General features: G+C 41.0%; 2 protein-coding genes across 3 annotated transcripts; one reads left to right on the top strand and one right to left on the bottom strand.

Annotated features, from left to right (window-relative positions):
- The first annotated feature begins 1,843 nt into the window (after positions 1-1,843).
- Positions 1,844-8,854, top strand: LOC146644789 (5-aminolevulinate synthase, erythroid-specific, mitochondrial-like). The gene is made up of 10 exons (XM_085393538.1): positions 1,844-1,996; positions 2,983-3,337; positions 3,475-3,567; positions 3,706-3,928; positions 4,639-4,823; positions 4,931-5,110; positions 5,968-6,132; positions 7,245-7,513; positions 7,999-8,161; positions 8,432-8,854. Exons 2-10 carry the CDS (start codon positions 3,004-3,006, stop codon positions 8,593-8,595), a joined length of 1,776 nt encoding a protein of 591 aa, XP_085249664.1. The 5' UTR covers positions 1,844-1,996; positions 2,983-3,003; the 3' UTR covers positions 8,596-8,854.
- A 451-nt stretch (positions 8,855-9,305) lies between these two features.
- ttc34 (tetratricopeptide repeat domain 34) lies at positions 9,306-19,828 on the bottom strand. 2 transcript variants are annotated; one of them, XM_085393536.1, is made up of 8 exons: positions 19,704-19,828; positions 16,262-18,008; positions 15,873-16,095; positions 15,223-15,415; positions 13,382-13,548; positions 10,587-10,860; positions 10,198-10,412; positions 9,306-9,851 (listed from the first exon to the last, which is right to left on the bottom strand). In XM_085393536.1, exons 2-8 carry the CDS (start codon positions 17,977-17,979, stop codon positions 9,306-9,308), a joined length of 3,336 nt encoding a protein of 1,111 aa, XP_085249662.1. In that variant the 5' UTR covers positions 17,980-18,008; positions 19,704-19,828. The 2 variants fall into 2 exon arrangements, with proteins under 2 accessions (XP_085249662.1, XP_085249661.1); XM_085393535.1 differs by having other exon boundaries at positions 16,262-19,792.
- Positions 19,829-20,265: the final 437 nt, after the last annotated feature.

Here is a 20,265-nt window from a genome sequence, read left to right on the forward strand (position 1 = left end):
TGGTTTGGTGGAGACGGTGGCTCTAAAAAAAAAAAAAGACAGAACGCAGAGGTGGAGGCGGCAGTCAATGTTTCCATTGGGGGTGACCGGGATGGAGAGGATGGTAAATGGTAAATGGCCTGTATTTATATAGCGCTTTACTAGTCCCTAAGGACCCCAAAGCGCTTTACATATCCAGTCACCCACCCATTCACGCACACATTCACACACTGGTGATGGCAAGCTACATTGTAGCCACAGCCACCCTGGGGCGCACTGACAGAGGCGAGGCTGCCGGACACTGGCGCCACCGGGCCCTCTGACCACCACCAGTAGGCAACGGGTGAGGTGTCTTGCCCAAGGACACAACGACCGAGACTGTCCAAGCCGGGGCTCGAACCGGCAACCTTCCGATTTCAAGGCGAACTCCCAACTCTTGAGCCACGAGATGAGTAAGATGGGACAGCTCAGGTTGAGCGGTTTGGAGAGAAAGTTCGAGAGGCAAGGTTGAGATGGTTGGGACCATCTTAACTAAAACTAAACTTAAAACTAAATCTGAAAAACAGTTAGTTAACTAAAAAATTGGAAAACAAAAACTAACTAAACTCACATGAAATTACAGAGGAAATCTGCTTAGTTAGTAATTGTTTTTTCTAATGACAACTTGCCTGATGAGGCATTGATGGAGGTGTTTACTGAGACTTTGGATATCTACAAGAAGCTGTCAGCAGTTAATGGACTCTATATTGTTGTTTATTATGAAATATTCTCTATGTGGTTCTTAGTTTGTTTAGTCTTTACTTTTTCATCTTATATTTCCTTATTATTTTGAACCTTTGTTTCTTAGTTGAATTTGCTGTTAGTATGAGAGCTTATTAGTTCCTTTCATCACTTTGTCCCCATTTCAGGTTTATTACCGTCTGTGTTTACAGTCTGTCTACAGAGTCTCCATTTGGGTCATCTCATTCAACAGTTTACGACTATAATCAGTATGAATTGAATGCTCCAATTATGTTTTTAAATAAACCTTTTAAGTGGCAGTGCAGTGCCGTTGTAAAGTAAGAAATGCCACAATTATTTGTGCTGTTTATGCTCTAGGTAGCCCTTAACACACTTTTAATGCAATCAGCCAAAATTATAATATTTCCAAAGCCTTAAATACACCAAAACCTTTCCTATAGCCAAACCATTGTTTTTATTTGTGTTCTGTAAAGTCTCTTTATAGTCACAATGGAGATAATAACACTAGCGCCCAGAGTATAAACACCCCAAAATACAAGTATTTAAAGGAAAATGCAATACATTTGCAAGTAGAGCAAATAATTTGTGAACATTTATTTTCTCTAACCTTCATCTGTTCTGTACTGTGCTCTACTGTATAAAATGTTTCTGTGTGAGTACATTACAGTATCACAGAGACAGCTTTTGCTATGTTTTTTTTTTTTTTAAAAACCTATAAAACTGTATGTGTTATGAACATTCATAAAGAAACGTTAATCATACAATGTCCTCATTTCTCTGTTAAAGTAAAACACAAAGAGCCAAAAGAACCTGATAGTGTGGTTTATTATAGGAGATGGCATTGCTTTCTATATTGGTAGAAAATTGCAGTGTGACTTGAACATGACATCATGTCATCTGATAATTTAGGCTCATCATCTGCGGCATCTTCGTGCACTCTTTGTTGTGGTGTAATAGATCTCATATTCACAAGCTGTGGAACATGAAGATATTGAGATTGTTACCACAAACTTGTTCTCACCATTATTTTAAGTAGCAGCGCGTGCCACAACACAGCGTGTGCCGATAGGAACCCTATCAGTGTCTTTGCACCTCCCACAAACACAAACAACACCCTTTTGTGGCCCCCCCAAAGCTGAGATCCGCAGACACCTCTGATGGGTGGGAACTGAGCTGATTGCATAATGCGCCTCAACATCTGACCAGTAACTGTTGACACTTACTGACCCTCTGCCTATTTGCTGTTTGGAAGTTCGTCCTCAGTGCAGGTCAACAGGTGAGTTTTCTTCATTATTAACCCTGCTCTGATCAATTATAGTCATTGTTTTTATTTTATTTTTGTTGTAATTGTATATGCTTGATTTAAATATTCTTAACTGAGATAAAAACATCTGGTGTGGATACTCCATCATTAATTAATAAATGAGGATGTATTCATTTTTTGTTGGTTAGCTGCCTTCTTCTTCTTGTTGCTTTGTGCGTCAGTATTTAAATGTATTTAAAGTAATTAACCAAACAATCATAAGGTGAAAAAATAATTTGACCTACTTTTGTGGTTTAAATGGAAGTAGCAGTTAAAGATAACATCAGACTTCAAGAGAAAACCCAGACTTCACAACAACTGCTTCCCACACTATTTCTGCTGACTACAAAAATAATGTGGGAAATCATAGAACCTGTTCCGGTAGCCAACTAAACTACACATACAGGTGCTCACCAGCAAATTACAATATACATCAGTACATTTGTGTGGTAGAGTGTGCTTTAGTGAGTATTTTTCCTGAGTCTGAAAAACTTTTCGGACTCAGGAAATAATGGCCATTAACCAAAAAGAAACGTCTGTTTTATCGGATTATTTGAAAGCTTCCATGGTAATCAGACTCAGCTGATGATGCAAGTAAGTAGCTCTTACGTGCCTGCAGAGTTAAGATAAGCGGCTGCTCCATGCCGCACCCAGGAGGAGGCACCTACTGCTTTCTAAGCTGAGCCATTACCAGTCAAGTTGCCATTACCAGTTAACATCATTTTGCATTTTTGCATTTTTTGCATTTTTGCATGTTAAGCTAAGGCATGAGCTTTAGATCATTTGTGAAGGGAGTTAGGGAATTACCATATAGTGTATTTGACTAAAACAGGCTATTTTTACCTAAAGTAATTAAATAAATAAATCTGGGTTGTATCACAGAGACTCTGTGCTATGTAATTTATAATCTTCACCCACGTAAGGCAAAATCTTCTGTCCCATCTTCTGTCTTAACCCAGAGTAAGAACAGCTTCAGTATCATGGCTGCCTTCCTCCATCACTGCCCCTTCCTCAAGTTGGCTCCAAAGCCGGCTTTAAGGAGAACCGGAGCCGCCTTGCTGTCTCTTGCGAATCACTGCCCCCTCATCGCTCGTCAGATCACCGTGAGCGGCCCGGGCTCTCTGGAAGCCAAGCTGAACGTCTCGGCCCCCAAACCCCAGGATCAACAGCTTCCCACAGCTGAACAAAGGAGGCTCTTTGCTCAAACTGCTACTCAGGTGGCTGTGTCCGTATCAAAGGGATGCCCTTTTGTCAGCTCCCAGATTGGAATGGTCCGAGCCAGCCCTGAAGTACAGGAGGATGTTCAAGAAAGTGGTAGGAATTAAGTACCTGCAGCGATGCTGTCATCAGAGTAGCAGAATTTGAGCTTTAATAGAAGAAAATCTGACGAATTACAAAAATAGGGGACAAAATATTTATAAATTTGACACAATCACACTCCTCTCTGACAGGTTTGATGGCTTCTCTGAAAGGTGTAAAGGATTCTGCGTGCCCAACTTCAGCTCAACCCAACAGTGTTACCCACCTCCTCAAAGACAACATGGGTATGTTATACAAATAAAAGGGCTTTACCCCTCCAGGCATTTCATTGTAATATTCTGTGGTAAATATTCAGCAATAAAAAGCTGTCTATTGGATGCTGTAGAGTAACTGAAGCCCAGTCAAAACTATTCTTTCCACAGCTGGCCCCAGCTATGACTATGATCAGTTCTTCATGGAGAAGATTGCTGTGAAAAAGAAGGACCACACATACAGAGTCTTCAAGACAGTGAACAGGAGTGCTGAGGTCTTCCCGTTTGCTGAGGATTACTCCATTTCTGGGCGGGAAGGCTCCCAGGTGTCCGTCTGGTGCAGCAATGACTATCTAGGAATGAGTCGGCACCCACGGGTCTTCAGCGCCATCAGGTAACAGGACCCAGCAAATATCATATTACTTTTCAGCGGCTCAAAATTTTAATCTATGCACTACTTGGTTTTGGACCACATATTTGCAGATACTGTTTGGATTTGAGTAATTAATTATCCTTATGGCGATACAAAGCTGTAGACTGGCTTGGGTAATCTTATGTTTAAATTGCATCATTCTTGCAAGAAGTGAAACCAAATAAACTCAAAGGACTCGAGAATTTGACGGAAAAACATAAGCATACTGGGCACAGTGTAGAAGATATGCGATTCACTTCAGTTTAATGCAGTTTTATTTATCTATTTTAAGGTATGATTATAGAGAGAAAACCCCAACAATCAGAAGGCTCCCTTTGAGCAAGCATTTGGCAACAGTGGGAAAGAAAAACTCCATTTTAACAGGAAGAAACTGCCAGCAGAATCAGACTCCGAGATTTCCATTTGCAATGACTGGTAAATGGTGAGGGGCAGAAGACCGGCTGTAGAAGAGAGACAGAGATTAATAATAACTAAAGACTGAATGCAAAGTGGTGTGTAAACACACAGAGAGTGTGATCCACCCCGGACTATAAACTTTATCAAAAAGGAACATTTCAACCCTACTCTTAAAAACAGAGAGTGTGTCTGTCTCGCAAGTCGAAACAGGGAGCTGGTTTCATTGTTTTGTATCTGGGCTTGATGTTGTACCTTTTTGTTGTGGATGTCCACAGAGATGCTCTGGACAAGCATGGTGCAGGAGCTGGTGGGACGAGGAACATTTCAGGCACCAGCAACTTCCATGTGTCTCTGGAGAAGGAGCTTGCCGAGCTACACCAGAAAGATGCAGCGTTGGTCTTCTCCTCCTGCTTTGTGGCAAATGACTCCACCCTCTTCACTCTGGCTAAGATGCTGCCAGGTAAATAATTACCTCAACATTAAAATCAATGTTAACTATTTATTAGTTATTTAGCAGTTAGCAGTTGTTTTTTATTTGTTTAATGATCTATTCACTGTTTTGTACAGGGTGCGAGATCTACTCCGATGCTGGGAACCACGCATCCATGATTCAGGGCATCAGGAACAGCGGAGCCAAGCGTTTCATCTTCCGCCACAATGACAGTCGACACCTGGAGGAACTGCTCCAACGCTCAGACCCTACGACACCAAAAATAGTGGCGTTTGAGACTGTGCACTCAATGGACGGTGAGAACCACGAAGTCAAACGTTTGAAAAAGCACTTTTGGAAACAAGACTCTTATTTTTCCATTATCTCTTTCTCTCAAGCTGCTTCAGGGGGTCATCAGCTGGAATTATAATACCTTGAAGGAGTTCCCTTCTAAGCAGATGTTGGATGCACCTCCTTTAAAAAGTTCAACAATTATCACCAGTATAAGTTTAAAATGATATTTGATAAAGAGTATTGTATTGTTCTCAGCTCAGTTTTTTCAGCATATTACACCAGTGACAGCTCCATAAAGCACGAGCTGATCATACTTTTAAAAGCAAAAACTGATATTAATCATGTTTTTTAAATTCTTTTATGTGTTCTTTTATGATTTAAATATTTGTTTCCAAAATCTGTGAGAATAACTCACCACATACTTCTTAATCACACATTTTGGATGCGGTGGTTGACAAATTAAAGGAAAAACACCCATCCTTTGACCCTCTACAGTTGAGGGATCCGGTGTCTCTTTTTCGTAAAGTTGCTGTGAGTGATTAATTAGTCTTTGCTTAAACATTTTTCTCCAAAAGGGAGTGACCTCTTTATCAATGAAAACTCCCCCGTCTACAGTGCACTAGTCACTGAATGGTTTTATGACTCTGAAGATTACATACTGGTAAGTCATAAACCATGGCCTTGAGATTCACCAGTTTTCAATCAAATTTAGCATCATTTGGGCTGACATGTTCTCCACCTCCATCATGAAAACACCAGATCAAGGATCAGCTATTGGAAAAGTTGTGCTTTTTCCTTCAGTATGTCACCTGTTTTAGATCTTAAATACTTGCTACTCTTATACCCTGTTGTTCACCTAAACACCGTTCTAATTTTTCAGGTGCCATATGTCCTCTGGAAGAGCTGTGCGATGTAGCCCATCGTTACGGAGCGCTGACATTTGTTGATGAGGTTCATGCCGTGGGCCTGTACGGAGCCCACGGAGCTGGAGTGGGCGAGAGAGACAACATTATGCACAAGATTGACATTGTTTCTGGAACCTTAGGTGAGTTATCCACTTCTCTCACACCAGCAGTTTTGTCCTTTCATCTTGAGCATAAGCTCAGGGGCGATCGTGGCTCAAGAGTTGGGTGTTCGTCTTGTAATCGGGAGGTTGCCGGTTCGAGCCCCAGCTCAGACAGTCTCGGTCGTTGTGTCCTTGGGCAAGACACTTCACCTACTGCCTACTGGTGATGGCCAGAGGGGCTGATGGTGCGATATGGCAGCCTCGCCTCTGTCAGTCTGCCCCAGGGCAGCTGTGGCTACAACTGTAGCTTTCATTCACCAGTGTATGAATGTGAGAGTGAATGAATAGTGGTATTGTAAAGTGCTTTGAGGGGTCCCGAAAAGCACTATATAAATGCAATCCATTATTATTAAGCGGGACAAGGTAAACAGCTTCAAACTCTCACAGGCTCTGCTACTGGCCCAACTCCCATTTACAGCCTCTGCTTCAGTAACTGTCACTGTCGCATTGCCAACAAAGGAGCAATAACTTTTAACAGGCATGATACTGCGCCCCTGTTGGTTCAATAAGGTCAGGAGAGAAGTGAGCTCTCATCACAGGAAGCAGAGGTTTTATCAGCTGAGCGTCAGTTCTACTCCCTCTCTGGCTGTTCTGATAAAACTGTCCACAGGCAGACTGCGTGGTGTCAAACTTGATGCAAGGCTTTTGGTAGAAATCCTTGTGAATTAATCCTGGATTACAACATCAGACTTTTTCAAAGTCTGGTTACAACAGTTCACATGACAGTAAATGAAAAAAATAATGATGAAACTTAACTAAGAAACTGATACAAATTGACTTGGGAGTGTTTTAGCTGGTGTGTTAGAAATATTAAAATTCATTTGATTCAGACTTAATACATTTTGTGTAAATTTTTTATGCATTCTGCTTTTTTCAATGTTTATATATTTATGTCACAATAATCATATTTTTACAATAAAAATGTAAATAACTTAAAAAAAATTTACACCTGTGAAATGTATTAATGTAGAAATAATAAAGTTATACAAAATGGCAATGTAAGAAAAAAAAAAGTATGTCATTTTTATTTACACTTAATAAATGCTCTCCCCACCACTTTACATAGAATCTGTCATTTGTTACTATTTCAGGTAAAGCCTTTGGCTGTGTGGGAGGCTACATCGCCAGCAGCGCTGCCCTGGTGGACACAGTGCGCTCCTACGCAGCCGGCTTCATCTTCACAACGGCCCTTCCCCCGATGGTCCTGGCCGGAGCGCTGGAGTCTGTGCGGGTCTTGAAGAGTGAAGAGGGGCAGGCGCTCCGCAGAGCCCACCAGAGGAATGTCAAACACATGAGGCAGCTGCTCATGGATAAAGGCCTACCGGTGGTCAACTGCCCCAGCCACATCATCCCCATTCGGGTAAAAAGATTTAGCACAGCTAAATGGACACTGGATTACAGCCACCGCTATTTCAGTATCACTTGTTAGTTAAACCTGATTTTCCTTATTATATATATTATAATACTTATTCATTTTATAAACCTAGAAAGTACAACGTAGGTCAGATGAAGTCGGGAGGGTAACACAGACTTAGTTATAGTCTTTAATCGTGATTAAATTGCACAAATAAGTAAACAATTAAGTAAACTGAGTCTTAAAATTGTATAATAGGCTTGAACAACTGCATACCAGTTTATTTAATTAGTTTAGAATTTTTTATTATTTTTAACAGATTGAAATTTTGAGTAGAACTAACCAATTAAGCAGCCCATAATTATTCCAGAGATCTAATCTAGACTCTACAGGCTGAGTAAAACGATTCATCCATGTATGCACTACCTAACTGTGCAGAATAAAAGTTTCTCCTAAATGACACGTGCCATCTTTTATGATTTATTTTCCAGGTGGGCAACGCTGAGCTGAACACCAAAGTGTGTGACATCCTTCTGGAGAGGCACAACATCTACGTACAGGCCATCAACTACCCCACAGTGCCTCGTGGTGAGGAGCTGCTGAGACTGGCTCCATCTCCTCATCACAACCCCAAAATGATGGAGTACTTTGTGGGTGAGTGTGAGGCCACTTGCTGTAATTAGGTCAGAGGTGTTCTGCTAAATATCTGGCAAAATATGGGGATAATGGTCAGTGCAAATGTTTTCCCACAAGACATTGTGGCTCTCTTGACATTGACCTGCTCCCCTAAATGACCGTGCTCTATGGGGAGCTTAAAAAATGGCACGTGCTAGAATAATCAGACCAGAACTTTTAAACATTTTAAAAGAAAATAAATATCAACATTTAACTGTTTATTCTTACAAACACTTTTATCATTCACAGGGAAACTGGTGGATGTTTGGCAGGAAGCAGGTCTTCTGCTCAATGGCCCGGCGACCGCTTCCTGCACCTTCTGTGACCGCCCACTGCACTTTGACCTCATGAGTGAGTGGGAGAAGTCCTACTTTGGCAATATGGAACCACAATACATTACTGTGTATGCATAATACCACAGTGAATGTTTCATCTCAGCTACATGAGCAGTATATGCATAAATCTAATGCTATATACATCATACAATGCAAAAAGTCGTAGTAGAGGCACAGTGAAAACTACTTGTGTTTTGACATTATGTTTAATTATTCTCCAATGGCAGCAGTGTGAACTAAATTTCAGTATTTATAATCACATGTACTTCTGAGTGCTAAATTGTGTTTGCCACCATGGATATGATTAAAGATTTGTCTTCATTTGAAAAGCATAAAACCTGCACACTTGGCACTTTCTTATATCACTTATCTAGGTGTGACAGCATTGAACGCTGAATGATTTTGCTTATACATTATGATAGCATAGTTATTGTTTTTTGTGATTATCATATTAATTACATTGCTAATGTTTTATGTCATAAGTGTTTGTGGTGTTAAATATTAATTCACTTACTCCTCTTATAATAAATATTTTTGCTTTGATGTAATCGTAAAGACACTGATGTTAATCCTGTAAGTTTAAACTGAACTTTGAGGGAATAATATGAACAGTAGCAATGGGTGCTCTGGAAGCACCAAACATCCCATGAAATTTAGGAAGCTGAGCATAACAAAATGATTGGGATTAGGTTTTTCTTTTCTTTGTTTCTAATTTTGAGGTAGGACATTGACCTGATTGGAGCTTTTGCGGCTCCACTGGAGATTCTGTGTCCAGTTCACAGTCAACACTAGTTCACGTTGCAAGGATTGGCCACTTCTCGTTTGACTTTTGCCCTCAGTCTGCGGAGCTCTGTGTTCTCACTGTCCAAAAGGAGGCCACATTCAATCAAGGTCCAAGCCTTACTGAGATGTTGCTCCCCATAATGCTGCAGCGCCCCCCGCAGGAAGCACTCAGCCAGAGGCAGTTTTCCTAGCCCAGCCTCCACACACTTGATGGCCTGTTCTCTGTTGAGCTCCAGGGCCCGGATGAAGTCCTCCAGAGCTGGCCCTTCTTTGGAGCAGAGCACCAGGCTGCGACCTCGCAAGCACAAATCCTCCACCCGGACTTGAGGGTGGTCTGAACAGCTGTAGTCAGGTCCATCGTGTTTCTGTATAACTCTGTCCAGATCAGATATAGCCCGCTCATGTAAGCCCAGCTGTGCCAGGCACACAGCCCGCTGGTGAAGATACTCCATTCTCTGACTGCCCCCTGATTGTACTGCCACAGTCAGGAGGGTGAGCGCCTGCTTCCACTGACCACATGATGACACACTGTTGGCCTCCTGAGCTGCTTCCTGTCCCAGTGTACATGTAGTTTAGAGTAGATATGTATCAGATTCACATTATTGACTTTGCCATCTAATTTAGGCATCTAAGATAGTCATTGTGAGATGGTGGACCCGCCACATGTTTGTACTGTATTTTACCATAAATGAAAATACATACATAGAATATATACATACAACTATAACACCCATTGGTTCAATAGAGAGAAATGACATGGGGTTTTTGTAATATCATGGAAATATCCTGACATAAACTTTTTTTTTTTTGATGAAAAATAACGCTGACAAAGCCAGAACAAACAACTTTGGCAGATCTGCTCATCTGGTACTAAATCTGGGTTTCCTGTACACTTACCTGTGCCATGCATTTCCGCTGATTAAATGGGATGAGAGCCAGCAAGAAGTCAAAATAGGATGAATCCTTCTCAGCCAGTTTGCTGAGCCTGCGAGCTGCGCTGCAGTACTTCTTCTGCCAGGCATCCACCACACCCACCCGAGCCTGGGCCACTGCATCTCTTGGCTCCTGGCCAAATATCTGGCACAGATGCACGCCTGCTGATTTGACCTCACCTGGAGCAGGTGGACCATAACAGAAGTATGGATTACTGAGAACAGGGGATGACAGGTGCAATAGTGCTTTTTGTCAAATTGGAAACGTCACACAGCCTAAGCCATAAGCTGCTAGGCAGATGATTTCCAATCCTAGCAAGGATCCGGCTCAGAAAATTTCCCCCACAATCTCACCTTTTGCCAAAAGGATGTCCACATAGAGCAGATGCCATCTGGGGTTTCTACAGTCAGCCCTCATCAAAGCTCCACCAATTATGAAAGCCTCTCTAAGCTGCTCTTCATGGCAGGGAACACCATGAGTGGCCACAATATCTGACAGATTGGTACGACAGAACTGATGCAGCCAATCACAGACCAGCTTCTGTGCCCTGTCCTTGAGTGAAAGAATGTCTTTGGTCACTATGTCAGCATTTATCTGAAGTGCTGCCAGGATATCATGAGTACATTCCTAGAGGGAGAACAGAGTTCAAATGTTATACTTTATTTCAACATGCAGTCCAACATGCATATCATACTTTTCATAATTTTTCTAGACCATGTTAATAAGTGTTAGCATAAGACTGGTATATTTATAAAGATCACAATTCTGTGGCACCCCTTTTTCAAACAGATTTCCCCAGAAAGCCACAAGGTGTCGCTTTATGTTTAGGGGAAAACTCAAATTAGGTTAAAGGCTCAATGATACGAAGAGAGAAAGTAGCCTTGGAAACCTTGGCATTAATTTTTATTCTTAATTCAACATTAGGGTCCCTGTGGGGCATTTCACCGAAAGTGATTTTATTATTACAATATTATAAAACTGAAGCAATTTCTCTAAACACAGACTGATAAATTAACACTTTAATATCAAGGAGGCAAGGTGTAAGAGTAATATGATATACGCTCTCCAGGCTACACCAAAAGGGCTTTAAACTAGCTACCACTGTTACATTTAGTCAGGTCCTGGGTTCATTTTCTGCAATTACTGAAAATAAATACTGAAAATGTCTTTTAAGAGACATTTCTCAGGTCCACCAGAAGAAAAAAAACATATGTGGTGAGGCTTTATCCCATTATATAATTGTACAGGGAGTGCAGAATTATTACGCAAATGAGTATTTTGTCCACATCATCCTCTTCATGCATGTTGTCTTACTCCAAGCTGTATAGGCTCGAAAGCCTACTACCAATTAAGCATATTAGGTGATGTGCATCTCTGTAATGAGAAGGGGTGTGGTCTAATGACATCAACACCCTATATCAGGTGTGCATAATTATTAGGCAACGTCCTTTCCTTTGGCAAAATGGGTCAAAAGAAGGACTTGACAGGCTCAGAAAAGTCAAAAATACTGAGATATCTTGCAGAGGGATGCAGCAGTCTCAAAATTGCAAAGCTTCTGAAGCGTGATCATCGAAATGTCTGTGAAGGTTCTCAGTCATCCAGGTCATCGTAGTCAAAGGAGCTTGCAAAGAAAAGCGTCTGGACTTCATCATCGAACATTCAAGCGTTTCATTCAAAATAGTCAACAGGGTCGCAAGAAGCGTGTGGAAAAACCAAGGCGCAAAATAACTGCCCATGAACTGAGAAAAGTCAAGCGTGCAGCTGCCAAGATGCCACTTGCCACCAGTTTGGCCATATTTCAGAGCTGCAACATCACTGGAGTGCCCAAAAGCACAAGGTGTGCAATACTCAGAGACATGGCCAAGGTAAGAAAGGCTGAAAGACGACCACCACTGAACAAGACACACAAGCTGAAACGTCAAGACTGGGCCAAGAAATATCTCAAGACTGGTTTTTCTAAGGTTTTATGGACTGATGAAATGAGAGTGAGTCTTGATGGGCCAGATGGATGGGCCCGTGGCTGGATTGGTAAAGGGCAGAGAGCTCCAGTCCAACTCAGACGCCAGCAAGGTGGAGGTGGAGTACTGGTTTGGGCTGGTATCATCAAAGATGAGCTTGTGGGGCCCTTTCGGGTTGAGGATGGAGTCAAGCTCAACTCCCAGTCCTACTGCCAGTTTCTGGAAGACACCTTCTTCAAGCAGTGGTACAGGAAGAAGTCTGCATCCTTCAAGAAAAACATGATTTTCATGCAGGACAATGCTCCATCACACGCGTCCAAGTACTCCACAGCGTGGCTGGCAAGAAAGGGTATAAAAGAAGAAAAACTAATGACATGGCCACCTTGTTCACCTGATCTGAGCCCCATTGAGAACCTGTGGTCCATCATCAAATGTGAGATTTACAAGGAGGGAAAACAGTACACCTCTCTGAACAGTGTCTGGGAGGCTGTGGTTGCTGCTGCACGCAATGTTGATGGTGAACAGATCAAAACACTGACAGAATCCATGGATGGCAGGCTTTTGAGTGTCCTTGCAAAGAAAGGTGGCTATATTGGTCACTGATTTGTTTTTGTTTTGTTTTTGAATGTCAGAAATGTATATTTGTGAATGTGGAGATGTTATATTGGTGTCACTGGTAAAAATAAATAATTGAAATGGGTATATATTTGTTTTTTGTTAAGTTGCCTAATAATTATGCACAGTAATAGTCACCTGCACACACAGATATCCCCCTAAAATAGCTAAAACTAAAAACAAACTGAAAACTACTTCCAAAAACATTCAGCTTTGATATTAATGAGTTTTTTGGGTTCATTGAGAACATGGTTGTTGTTCAATAATAAAATTATTCCTCAAAAATACAACTTGCCTAATAATTCTGCACTCCCTGTATGTTTTAAAGCTATGATTGTTGCTTAAATTATTCGAATGCTTAAATTCCTGTTATCAGGAAAGCCCAGAGGAGAACATTTTATTTAATAATTGTACAATAATTTAGTTTGACTTAATAGTAAGGAATCTCAGGTTGTTTTACGCTACAGCTGTTTCACAAGCAACATATCACTCAAGCACTTAGCTGTAACCACCTGAACAAAAAGGGCAATAGTATCGAGTTTCAATGATAGATAAGACTAGAGGAAAAAAAAAACCTTTTGTTGATTCAGCATGAGATATGTGAAACCTCTTCCACAGAGGGCATGCACGTGTTTCGGATGCTCCTTCAGAATGGCACTGAAGTCAAATATGGCTGTTTTTCGCTGACCCAGCAAAGCGTAGCACCTCGCTCTTTCTAGTAGTGATTCAGCTGCCTCGCCACCTGAGAAAAACAATGAATTGACTGTTTTTATATGTATGTGTAATCTCATTTTAGTGTCAGTTTCAATATTTGTGTAAAATAAATCATAGATTCAAATACACACAGTAGAAGTTGGTTTCAGGTCTTATGTTTAACCACAAAAGATGTGTGGTTAAATAATGCATGGCTAATCTACCTACGGATGAGGACATAATGCTCAGTTCATTCATTTCTCCCAATGATATTTAAAATTTCAGTTAAAATTATTTCTATTTGGACACAATAACAGAATTATTTCAGAAAGAAACAAGAATTACCACAGTCAATATAATTAGCCCCCTTAAAAACTCAAAGCCCAAACCACTGATGTGATATAATGTAGTTTAACATTGTAATGCTCAAGGCTTGTAAAAATGGCAAACAGTATAAAAACTTCAGCAAGGCTTTGAGCTGTCACTTGAAAAACCATCATGCCAAAAACACAAAAATCAGTTTAGCTTGAGAAAAAAAAATCTTGATGTGCATAAAGCAGGAGATGGAGTGGACTGGAGTGATAAGCATCATTAAGAAATTCTAAGAGAGCCACACAATACAGAACAAGCCTGGTAGAGGTAGGAAGCAAACGATTTCAATGACTCTGGAAAAAAAAACTACTGAGAGAGATATGTAAAGACACTTGTGAATGACTTAGCCAAGTTGGGAAATGTAGTCTCAAAAAAGACAGTCACTGCAGCCCTGCACAGGAATAGACTGCAAGAAAAAAACTCCACCACTGCACAAGAGACACTTTCAAATAAGACTGTAATATACTAAAGACACCCTGCAGAAAGAATATGCTGCCTGTAAACTAGAGCTCTTTGGCCAAAGAGACGCTGCTGTATAACCCAACGAACACTGTACTCAGAGAAAAACACAGCGGTGGGAGTAATATGCTGTGGGGATGCTTCAGTGCGGCTTGAAATAGGAATCTCGTCACAGTGGAAGGAATCACAAACTAAGATGGATTTGTGAAGATTTTAAAAGAACACCTCAACCAATCAGCAGCAAAACTGGGTCTGGGTCATCACTTTGTCTGACATGATAATGACCCAAAATATATGGGACTCCAGGTGAAGAACTAATTCCAGGAGACCAAAGTGAATGTTATTGACTGGCTTGTAAAAAGCCCTGATTTCAGACTTGTTGAAAACTATAATAAACGACTACACACTACACAAAAATGATGCCCAACTAACTGTTAGCATCATGGAGGCTAATAATTTGACTCTGGCAGTTATTGTGAATAATTTCGTTTCTATGTCCAAAGTAAAAGACATCGCAAAAGTTCATCGTAATTTTTTTTTCTCCCATGTCCCTTGCGGGGCTCCGTAAAAATCAACTAATCATCCAAAATAAAAATAGGATGTTTGGAAAAGCTGTGTCAAAAAGTTGTCTCTCTGTTTACCGGCATCTGGAAATACTTTTTAAAAAATGAAATTTTCATTGTGGGCGTAATTATTCTATCCTCATCTGTAATTTGTGTTATGTTCTGCAAGACATTTTAAAGTGAAATCTAAAAAAAAGCTTGGGTTTTGTGCTGAATTCCACAAATCATTACTCCAGTCTGCATGCAACAACCAACAATGTTAATACTATCAATAGTTAGCAACAGATCAGTACCAAATATCAACAACTCATCAAACAGATTCTATTCACCAGAGGCCATAATTGCAATGGAGAGATATGCCACAGCCTCTCTGACAGCACATTCCTCGCTTGCTCGGTCCAAAATGCGTTTTGCAGCTGAGTGGGAGTGTCCCTGCAGCAGTGCTCTGTCTTTCTGTTGTGCCACTGCCAACAGGGGGCGCAAGCAGCTGGTATCACCACACAAGATGAGCTTTTTCAGCAGCTACAGGAAAAAATTGACAGACATGAAGAGTAAATCAGGACTATTCGGTGGTTAAAATCATTGTTAACATTTTTTTTAAACTCAAAGCTACACTTTTCAAAACAAAACTGTAGCTACCGCACACTGAAATCAGACATTTGGATGCTTATCAGGTAATTTTAGAAGTGAATTGATCGCTGAAGATTTTTTCACATTTGAGCCCTCATAGCTCCTTATATCATGAATGTAATTACTTTGAAGGTGCATCCAGAAATTATTCAAAGGAAACTAGTTAAATAAACAAAGGTGTTTCCCCAAAACTACTAATAATGAACTACACTCTGCTTTCACTCAGCTTCCTGCTTTATTTATATATGTTTTACAAAATAAGCAAGTGTGAAATTAGGTTTCCTAAACAGGAAACAAAAAATCCTGAATCCATTTAAACATGAAAAATTGGTACCTCAAACTTATATACCTGATTGGTGTCATAAAGAAAGCCTCTGTGCAGCTGCAGCAAAGCAAGGCGAGCCAAGATAGGTGCCCGAGGATTGGTGGGCCCGATGGACAGCAGCAATCGGTAAGCCTCCTCCACCCGACCAAGCTGGTACAAGGCATCTGCTGCCAAGATCTGAGGCCCATCGGCACTGGGCTGGAGCTCCATCAGCAACAGAGCAAGGGAATGGACACCAGCAGGAGTCCTAACGTACAAAGCAGAAAAAAAACACAACGGGACAACAATCACACTGAGAAAACACACAACAAAGACCATACCATGCAATAAAGTAGACTTTTCCTGCTGTGACATGCCAAAATATTTTCTCTGAGAAAGCATTGCTCAGTAAACCATATCTAAAACAAACATACCTTGATCTGTGGTTGTCCCTCTTTGATAGGGTCTGCATATGTTCCTCCTTTTGGTGCTGTTGGGAGTCTTCACCAGAACTGGACTTGGGTTTGTGATCTCTAGACCCTTCAAGCATGAATCGTCCCTGCTCCAGCAGAACAGTAAACAGCAGCCCACGGTAGTTCCAGGGTACCAAGCAGCGCACAGCAAATGCTGTTTCCTGAGCATGCAGCCTGCTGGCTGTCACATAGTCTAAAGCAGTCAGGTAGTTTAAGCCACCCATCATTCGCAGGAGGCCCCTGCCACAAAGTGCTCGCACACAGCTGGATGGGTGGGGGGCATTGTGTTCAATCACAGCCTGAAAGTCTTCTAATGCACCCTTCTGGTCATCAGAGAGCAATCGTGCATATCCGCGAAGGACGTGGACCGTGCTTTGATAGCTCTGCTGACCTTGTGCGGCAGCTAGCTGGCTGCAGATAGAGAGGGCCTCTTTGTGCTCTCCTCTGAGGAGAAGACAATCAGCCAGTCGGACCCGCAACTCTCTGTCTCCCCCACCAGGTTCTAAATGGCACAGGGTCCGTAACTGAGTGATAACAGGGTCCAGAAGTTCAACTCCTTCAGTAGATCGCAGATCTGCCCGGACAAGGACCTGATCTCTGTAATCAGACAGGCCTCTCTCCGCCTGCTGACGGAGATGGTTGCAAGCTGCCACCCCAGTTCCCTGATCTTTGAACAGCTTTTGGAAGTAAATTCGGGCAGTGGCTGGGTGAGTCTCAAATGCTTTCCCCAAATCTGAGCACTCCTCTGCAATCTTTCCACCTGCTGAAAAGCAAGCAGCTGCTCGGCTTGTCAAGAGTCTGGCTGTCCTCTCAGGAGTTTCTTGGAGCAATTTTTCTATAGTACTCTCTGGTATTTTCTGGCCATGAGCATACTGCAAGAGGGAAGAGTATGCCTCTGCACTGTCCATAAACCTGCCCATCAAAAACAAATATGCTGCATTGAGTTCCTGTACTTCTTTGTTACTAGGTGAAATAGACAGCAAAAACTCAATAACAGTAGCAGAAGTTTCTTCTTCAAGCTTGTCATTGTCCTTTGTTCCCACTCTCCACTTGCTGTCAACTACCAGAGTGGGATGTATGAGCATGATTTGTTCTGCAAAGGCCTTCACTATTTTGGGTAAGTATCCCGCTTGTCTGCTCTTCACCAGTGTGACAGTTTCAGACTTGCTATTCCGGTAAGCTTTGAGGTAAATCTTTAGTCCCTTTAACCTGTGAGATTCTGATAACAAGCAGGCGAGGGCTCGAGTTATCTCTAACAAAACATGAGTTGAACCCTCTGGAGGAAGGTTCCGCTTCCCTTCAAGCATAGCAGTGCAACGAGCAAGAATCTCCTCACAGGCATGCGTGTCACTCTGAAGAAGAGACTCCATTTTGTAAATGGTGGCTAACAGATTGTTGGGACTGAGTGTGGAGAGGAAAACAGCAGCAAGACCTTTATTAAGACCCTCTGCAGGCTGATTCTTCACATGACTGTCAAGCCAGCCCTCTAGAGTAGCGATCACCAAATCCAGACCGGACTTATCCAGTTTTCTCATGTGGGACACCGCAGAGGTGGCGTGAGTCCTGAAGGCAGACATGTACAAGGAGGTGGCTCTCTCCAGCTCACCGCTCCGAAGGAACTTGTCTCCTTCCTTACATATCTCTGAAATATTGACTCCAGGTCGAACCAAAGCAGTCATGATTGCTCAAATGGCGGGATTGTTCATGGCTGTTGAAAGCAATTACAACATTGTAGTCTAATGGTTAACGGAGGAAATGAGGATAAAATATATCTGTCACATGTTGAAATGTAAAAAAAGAAAAAGAAGAAGAAGTAATAAAAACAAGCATAAACAAGCACCTTTACTCTTCAACATAGAGTTCATAATTCCATCAATTTCGACAAGATCCCCAACACCATTATTTGAAATACAGCACCAAACCACGACAGAGCCTCCATCATGCTTTACAGAATGCTGTAGAGACTCATTGTTGTACTCTCTAGACCTCTTCTGCACATACTGACAAAGATTTGAACCAAAAGATTTGAAATTTGGATTGATCTTCTGATCTTCAGTCCAGTTCTTGTGTAATTTGCAATATCTCAGCCTTTTCTCCTAGTTTCCCTCGACAGCCTCCCATACACAAAAGCCATTTCTGATCAAGCTTTGATGAATAATATCATATGAACTGAAAAGCCAGATCCATCTCTCAGTTCCTGTGACAAATCTATGGTGGATTCCCCCCCCCCCTGTTTCTTAATTCTTATCTTCTTTCTTAAGATACTGTTCATCTCCTGTAATTCTTTTTAGACCTGCCACTTCTTCTTTTCTCCTACTACTAGTGCGGACTCCTGAGTTTTTTATTCAGGATATTTCACATAAGTACAGATTATTCAGGATTTTAGGTAAGATATTGTTATACTGAGTTATACTGATTACTCAGTATGGAACATTTATCAACTAATAGATCTTTGAGAATCACAATTGTTGGTGCAAAAATACAATTGTTTTATTTTTGGTATTTTTAAAAATATATTTAACTAAAGAAAAACACATTATGTTTTATGACAGGCTGCTAGTAAAAAAAAAGATAAAATTGCTAATTTTTCTGTTATGTGTAGACACAACACTAGTTCAACTCTTGGGTTAGAAGACTTTTTATGCTTTTTATTGCATTGTTAAGTTGTTCAAAATAACCGAAAAAAAAATTTATTTATCTGAAAATTATCAGGTACAAAAACTGGAGTGAAAAGGTGTGAAAAAGTAGCCAACATCCAAAAAGAAAAAAACTTTGAAAGACCTTCAGAAAGCCTGGAGAACTATTCCTCAGTAACACTGTAAAAATGAAAAATGAAAAAAAAAGTCTTGTATGAAGGTAAGTATGTTGCTTAAATTTGTTACTTGGATGCCAAATTTAAAGACATAAGGAGTGGCTTGAAACTTTTGCACAGTGTTTTCTATTATTTATAACTATGTATTTGTATTGTTCTGACTTGATATTAGTTTGGTGAAATTTTATGCACACACAAAATAAGATTACCATTGACAAAAGAAGAAAGACTTTATCTACTGCAAAGGGAACTGGTAAAATAAAATCGACTTGACTGGATTTGTACCAGTGGCTTTTATTGAGCCATTGTTAACCTACCTGTTACTGCGGCTTTTTTGACAACAACAGTATACTGAATCCCTCAAGACTTAAAAATGTCTTTAAAATTCTATTTCACGGGTAGCGTCAACTTATTGTCTTGAATTAGACGTCCCGACAAAAGAAAACTGTCCTCCATGTTTGTAATTCAATAGCTATCCAGGTCAACGCTCACAAAACAGAAGCTGCAGCGGAATTTTTTCAAGTGTGTAACAGGTGGCACTGAGACAGCATAATATATATTTATATAATAATAATAAGAAACCACACATACACAAACCACAAAAACCTTTTTGTCTCGACAAACTCCTCCAGGCTGTGTCGCGTCTCTTCTCAGGACGGGACGGTTTACGTCGCCAGCTGTTGTTTTTGAGAATCCGGGTCCGGTTGCCAATAGAAACCATTAACCCTCGTGCTTACTTGAAAACCACAGAAAACGTAGGAAGCCTGCAGCTTCCTTATTGGCGACACTGCGTAAAATTGTTGATAAAAATCTCCTGCTCCTTCACGCTAACTCGGCGTTAGCGCTTAAAGATATGCTGCTGGGAGCACGAAAAACGGTGCGAAAGGGGGGAAATATGTCATTTGGAAATACCTCCAAAGAGCCGTTCATTTTCCTACAGACATTTTAAGAGATTAAAAAAAAATGCTAAATCCGTCTTTAGTTAGCCTCTAAACTGTGCTGTAGCTGGTGCTCCCGGTGGTTAACTGTCTTTATTCGGTTCATTTATAGCACACGAAATGATTAAAAGAAAAGAAGAAATGACTAATCGAAAAGGTGTAGGTTGAAGCTACAGCGTATATAACACCTACCCATGATATAAAAGAAAAAGATC

Source organism: Rhamphochromis longiceps, linkage group LG20, assembly GCF_057381845.1.
Source record: "Rhamphochromis longiceps isolate RC_006_pf linkage group LG20, R_longiceps_female_GT1.1, whole genome shotgun sequence".
In the NCBI taxonomy this organism is placed as follows: domain Eukaryota; kingdom Metazoa; phylum Chordata; class Actinopteri; order Cichliformes; family Cichlidae; genus Rhamphochromis; species Rhamphochromis longiceps.